At 44.8% G+C, this 6,411-nt stretch overlaps 1 protein-coding gene across 1 annotated transcript; it reads right to left on the reverse strand.

Annotated features, from left to right (window-relative positions):
* Positions 1-1,218: 1,218 nt before the first annotated feature.
* Positions 1,219-3,147, reverse strand: HOXC6 (homeobox C6). The gene is made up of 2 exons (XM_015413507.1): positions 2,712-3,147; positions 1,219-1,747 (listed from the first exon to the last, which is right to left on the reverse strand). The coding sequence occupies exons 1-2, from the start codon at positions 3,109-3,111 to the stop codon at positions 1,437-1,439; spliced, it is 711 nt and encodes a 236-aa protein (XP_015268993.1). The 5' UTR covers positions 3,112-3,147; the 3' UTR covers positions 1,219-1,436.
* Positions 3,148-6,411: the final 3,264 nt, after the last annotated feature.

The following is a 6,411-nucleotide window of genomic DNA, read 5'->3' on the forward strand; positions in this document are numbered from 1 at the left end:
TTTTTTTGGTCTCTGTAATATAGTTTAAAAGAAACATTTGACCTCGGCGATCAGGAAAGAAGACCTTTGCCTTGGCTACTTGAAATCAGAACGCCGGAAGGGATGGAAACAGGTTTCTCCAGGCAATTGTCCCCGCACACAGTCAGCGAAGAGGATCTCTCCACCTTTTGGCGTCTTTCCGCGCCCAATAGACACACACACACACAGAGGCACAGAAAAAGATCCTGAGCGGACTGAACCGAGAGTAAGCTCCACTGAACTCAGTGGGATTTACTTCTGAGTAACTAGGGCTAAGCTGGTAGGGACAGGCGCAGGAGGATACTGGCTCCTGGAGAAAAGGGAAACCAGGCGCCAGCATCTTGCGCCGGCCTTTCCAACTTGGGGGGTGGGGTGTTCCCCATGAAATTTCAAAAGCCATCCAGTCCATTTTAAAAATAATATCCAGTTTTTATTAAATACTCAACCATAGTCCTCTGGACGTGACCTTTATACATGATGTTAGAGAGGAGTGTTAACACAATAATGAATTAATTATTATCATTATCATTTTCTTCCTACTTGCTCTAATTCCATTCACTTGATACGGATTGAACGTTACAGTGCTAAACAGAAACATAAATACAAGAGACCACAAATACAGCTAAAAATATTCACACAGAAACTGTCACAGTTTTGTAGTTATGCATCATGACCCCAGGTAGTGTTTAAATACAATTAGTTTACTCTGGAAAGGAAAAAAAAAATGCTATATTTAGGTAGACATCGCTTAGAGGCTTGGAAGGGGGAAAGTTAATGAAGGAAAGTCTCTCTCTCCCTCTCTCTCTCGCAGGGCTAGGGGAGTCAATGGTGTCCACCACCCCAGGGATAATCAGAGATTTGGGGAGCGAAACTGCATAGAGTTCATACTGGCATGGTCGGTTTCCAGTGCGGCCAAAGAAGCAACCTGACAGGGCGCCCTGCCTTTTTGTCAGCACGGGCTCTGTCTTAGGAGAAGGAATGAAGGGGTGGCGGAGTAGGTGGGTGGGGGCGGTTGCATTCAATACAGTCCGTATGCAAAGGTAGATAAATAGGCTTGGGGGGGGGATCGGGAGAAAAGGTGGGTGGGGCTGGAAGGTAAAGGGCTGGTGGGGCTTTCTAGGCAAGAAAGCGAAGGCGATTGGGGACCTGATGGACGAAGTGGGGTGCACCAGGGCTGGAGAGGGGGAGGTGGGGGAGGGGGAGAGGGCAAGGGAGCTCTCCTCGCGCCCACGCTTGTCTCTCGCTCTCTCTTTCACGCTCTCAGCGTCCGCCCCACGCATACACGGGTGGCAGTGGGAACAGAGGGATGGCACGGAAGGAGACCCGCGACGTGGGGCTGAGGGCGGTGGGAGAAAGGGGGACCGTGTGTGTTGGAGGGGAGGGGAGGGGGGGCGAAGGGTGGCCGCGCCGTCCACGGCTCATTCCTTTGGCTTCTCTTCCTCTGTTTCTTCCCGCTTCTCTTCCTTGGCCCCCAAGCTATCCGCGGCCGTTCCGGCGCCGCCTCCCCCAGACAGGGTGGAACTCAAGTTGCTCTCTTTTTTCCACTTCATTCTCCTGTTTTGGAACCAGATCTTGATCTGGCGTTCAGTTAGGCAAAGCGCGTTGGCGATCTCGATCCGCCTCCGCCGCGTCAAGTAGCGATTGAAGTGGAACTCCTTCTCCAGCTCCAGGGTCTGGTACCGGGAGTAGATCTGACGCCCCCTCCTCCGGTCTGCTCCGTAGCCGACCCCTACGGATTCGGAAACCAAACAAACTAAAAACCATTAGCTACGGACAGACGTGTCTTTTTCAAACAAAATCAGCCACAACAATAAAAAAATGACCGGGGGGGGGGGGATGGATGCCCCTCATCTACCCCCCAAACCCCATCCTTCGGTGCCCTGTCTTCATTGTCATCCACCGACACTCCCCCCCACCCACCCCAAAAACCTAATTCTGTTCCTTAGCCCTGCTGCCCATTAAAACCCTGCAGCACAGGGGGAGAGGGAGGGGAGGCGGCTGGTGTTTAATTGAAAGCGTGTCCCCATCTTATTTGCAAAGATTCAGAATGTCTTGGCTTTAATTATTTCTCCAAACTTTAAAAAAAAAATCCAATTAGATCTTTACTTCAACGTGGCTTTAATTACTAAGAAGAGACACTCCTTCTCATACACGATGAAGGCAAGCCACTCCATAAATCCCCATTTCCCGAACCTGTTATTGGACAAGACATTCTGCATTTTTTTTCCTCCCCCTTCATAAAAATGCCCTTGCTCACCTCTCAGGGATATATACATATACGTGGGGTGTGTGTGTATGTATACACAGATACAGAGGACACAACATATAGAATATACTGGACTATGTATATAAACACACACAGAGAGACAGACACACACCATATATATATATATCCCAGTTCTACTCTGTCCTTCAATTCCACCACACCCCCGTTCCAGGAAAAAAAAATCAAAGCCGAATGCACTTTATTATAGATATTTTACACTCTCGAAGTCTTTTAATTAGAAAGAGCATAACAAGCCATATTTGCTTGCAACAACTTAACAAATAAAAGGCCTGTAGCGGCAACTGTGAGGAAGCTATATTATTGTTTTTATGGGGCCATAAAAAGTAGCTGAGCCTGTTCTGCTAGGGAGACGGTCGTAAAGATGGTTCAGTTTATTTAATTTATCTCTGCAAGCTGTAAAACTTACCACTGTGGGAGTTCATGCGCTGCATCCACGGGTATATCTGAATGCTAGTTTTCTGTTCCTGGGATGTGCTCCTGTTTTGATCCCCTGTAAAATCCTGTGCAATGGAAGTTTGTGTATTGTGTCCCATAGAATTTTGCCTGCAGCTAGAAAGCATGTCTTTTTCTTGATAAAAGGCATTAGATCCGTAATCATAGGGTCCTCGACTGGAGCTAAAGACAACGTTATCTTGCGGTGAATAAAAAGGAGATGAATAGATCCTGTTTTGAGCAACCGCGGCTCCATAAGTTGAAAAATGCCTTACAGGGTCATAGGCAGTGGAATTGAGAGCCACATTGGGCAGCACCTCTTGACCACTGGTGAGGTGGCAAGACAGCGACGGGTTTGTGAAATAGGAATTCATATCTTCCCCCCTATACCTGGCTGTATGATTTCTTTAATATTTATTTCTGTCTCCAGTTTGTAGTCTGAACTAGATTGTTATAGGGACGGCTCCACTCCAGGACAGACAAAATGACAAAGTCAGCTGACCCGTTGTCAGCCAATAGGAAGCTAGATGTCAAGACACGGAAAAATTGCTTTTGCTTGTGTTGATTCCCCAGTTGAAACTAAGTATGCATTGAAAGTAAGTCTCGAAATTCTAAATATAAGATGGTTTAGAAGAAGAGGGGGGGGAGTAAATAGGGTTGGGGGGAGGGGTGGGAGAAGGGGAGGAGGGAGGGGCACAGTTAAGAAAGAAAGAGAAAGAGAGACTTTCTTTTTTTTTTTTTTAAATCACAATTCGAGTATACTTTTACTTTTTAAAAATTAAATGATTATAGAGATCAGGATATTTGGTTTTCCCCACCTCCCAGTGCTTGCTTAATATCTAGCTACCTAAATAGCCCCGAAATTATAGCCATAAATCTCAAGTGTGCATAAAATATTAAACCATAAATTCTCAAAAAAAACCTCCACTAATTTACTGTTGGTCAATAAATGTGGAATCAAGTGCTTGTGTTCCTTACAGGACCATCTTGAAAGGAGGGAATGGAAACAGGATGACAACTGGGCAGATATTGTGTGTGTGTGTGTGTGTGTTTTAGGGCATTTCTGTACTTCACAATTTTAAGAACTTTGCAGTCTCTCCCCCCCTCCCCCACTCTCTCTCTTATATCCAACCACAACATTCTGAGTTCACCTTAAACCTTCTCTTTTAACACATTCCAACTGTTCTGTTTTAAATCTCCGCTTAGAATTTTTTTCATACAGTTTGGAAACTGCTGGTTGAATGTTTAGTGTCCACCATGAAGAGCTCGTGTTGTCCATTTGCAATGGAGGGTGTTCGAAAGAGCAGGTCGTGTTTACTTTTGCTCCCCCCCGAAAACCCTAAAAAGACCCCCACACACACCACCCACCCACCCACCCACTATTTATGGCTCCAGATCACTGTAGCTGATTAGACAACTTCCCTTGAAATGTTTCGTTAGATTAGAGAGGGGATTATATTCTCCTCCTGTGCGGATTTGCGCCGACGCACTAATTGAAATGAAGACAGCAAATCTAATTTTAATTTCAATCCAGCGCCATAAATTGTTCCTTCAACGTAAAATATACCTGCTGGTCTGTAAATACAGCTAGGCTCCTTCAGCATTCCACTGGCTGGCTATTTAAAAATTCAATTAGGGCAAGAAAACCTTGGCCTTATTTCCCATGTACTTGTTCGACGACTTTTGTTTTGTTTTGTGATTTTAAAGATAGGAATCGGTGTGCATGAAATGAAATCTGATGGCTACCTGGCAAAATGAAGTGCATTTCTCAATGGGTTTTGGCTCGTAATGAATCAATACTTTTCAGATTCTTCTATGGGAGGGGAGTATCTCTAGCAGATTTTAGTTGGGAATGAAAAGGAACACATCCCCCCCTCACCCCCACCCCCACCCCCTGCTTTAACAGAAACCCGGATGCCAAAGGATTTTATGATCTTTTTCCTCTGTGCAACAAAGCAATCAATGGTAGTCATAAAGCCATAAACGAGACTACAGCTGACAGAAAAGGGTCTCGAGGATTCATCTTGTACAACCTTAAGCATTGCTGGAGTGTTACTATGCAAAAAAACAACAACAACCAAAGTTTCCCCCTCTTTTTCCTTTTATTTATTTTTTTAAAATAAATGAGGGAAGATGGAAACACTGCAAGGAAGTATGCCGTTTGTTATGACGCTAAGCTCCTCTCCCACTGGAAGAGATCTGTCTGCTCTCCTGCAGCAGCTGTCATTCAAACTTGTACACATTGAAGACTGGAACACAGGGCGCCCAGGTCCTAGTATGCAGATTTGAGGAGATCCTGTCGGATTTGTTTTCGCTTCTTCCCTTTCTCAGCTCTTCACGGCATTATTGACAGGGAATTTATGCTTACACCCATACACACACACACCCCTGCTTTCCTAGGAGGGGGAAAGGCACCATAAGGTAACCCCCACCCCTTACCCAGTCAGAGAGATATACATAACAATGCGTTCAGTGTGCCTTTACATATAGGCATGTGTATACGTAGACGGTAGGTCAGGAGACAGGCAGACAGACAAACAAACATAGGACACCGAGAAGACAATGGCATTCATTCCAATTCGAATTGCTCTGAAAACCAATGGTATTAATTGGACAGCTTAGAAGGTCTCTGTGCATAGTCAACCCGAACTGAAAGCCCCACAGACACCACTCCCCACACACAAAAAATGAATGTTTGAGAAATCCCTCTCCTATATACCTGTGTGCTTGTTTGTATTTAGACTGGACAGCGACCAACAACAATAAGAAGACCCTGCAATGTAAATTAACCAGATATTAACAGACTGCAGGCCTTTGTTTGTGGGATGGTGGGGATTCTCTAGTTTGCTATACTTTTTAAGAAACAAACAACAACAACAACAGTCGTAATCTCAGGGATTCAGAGTCTTGGTCCAAGGGTGTGGAATCTTTTGCCCAGGTCCTGTTTCAGAGCGACCTGTGTTAACTACCAAGTGACTTGGAGTGGAGAAAGCTAAGTGTTTTATTACTTTTCTAAACAGAAGAGAAGATGTAAAAGTCTGGTGGAATTATAGGGAAGAGAAACAGCTGGCGTAAAGAAACTCCAGCGTAGGAATGTTCTGCTCTTTAAATTTGGTAGGGTGGGGAAGAAGGGGCAAGAGAATACATGGACGCAAACAGGGTCCTTACATTCTTCCACCAAGTGTTGTCAGCTAATGGATATTTTGCGGAATTGGGGTTCTTTTAAAAATATATTTATTATTAAGATGGTGAGAATATAAATGCAAGGTACTCTCCTCCTTTGCCTTTCTACCTGGGGGGGGGGGATGTTCAGGGAAATGTGTAGGTCTCTTTCTGGTTAAATTGGTCTGCAAACAATTATGTAAACTCATCAGCAGAAGCAAGAACAGATGTTTTATTAAAACTGCTACACAGCAGTGAAAATATGCGCGAGTCCTCTAGTAGTTCTTTAATAGCAGTTGGGTCTCTCTTCCCCCCCCCACGCCGCCCCCTGCAGTTAAAAAGCCCACAGAAAGCTGCAATAACATCCCCAGACTCATAAGCTGCTTTCCCTTTTTGTTTTTTACCCCGGATTTTACCCCACAGTGATGGTAAGGAGAAAAAAAAATCTCTCTCCCTCTCTCTCTCCCTCTCCTGTAATTAGCAAATTGATGAACTGATTTAAAGAAAGGCTT

This window comes from Gekko japonicus, unplaced genomic scaffold (genome assembly GCF_001447785.1).
Source record: "Gekko japonicus isolate JY-2015 unplaced genomic scaffold, Gekko_japonicus_V1.1 scaffold218, whole genome shotgun sequence".
In the NCBI taxonomy this organism is placed as follows: Eukaryota; Metazoa; Chordata; class Lepidosauria; order Squamata; family Gekkonidae; genus Gekko; species Gekko japonicus.

Bases quoted from the DNA above. Each gene is read 5' to 3' on its own strand.
- HOXC6 (XM_015413507.1), bottom strand. From the start codon at position 3,111: ATGAATTCCTATTTCACAAACCCGTCGCTGTCTTGCCACCTCACCAGT. The intron at 1,748-2,711 runs GTAAGTTTTACA...CCGAATCCGTAG, and splicing joins GCGCATGAACTCCCACAGTG to GGGTCGGCTACGGAGCAGAC.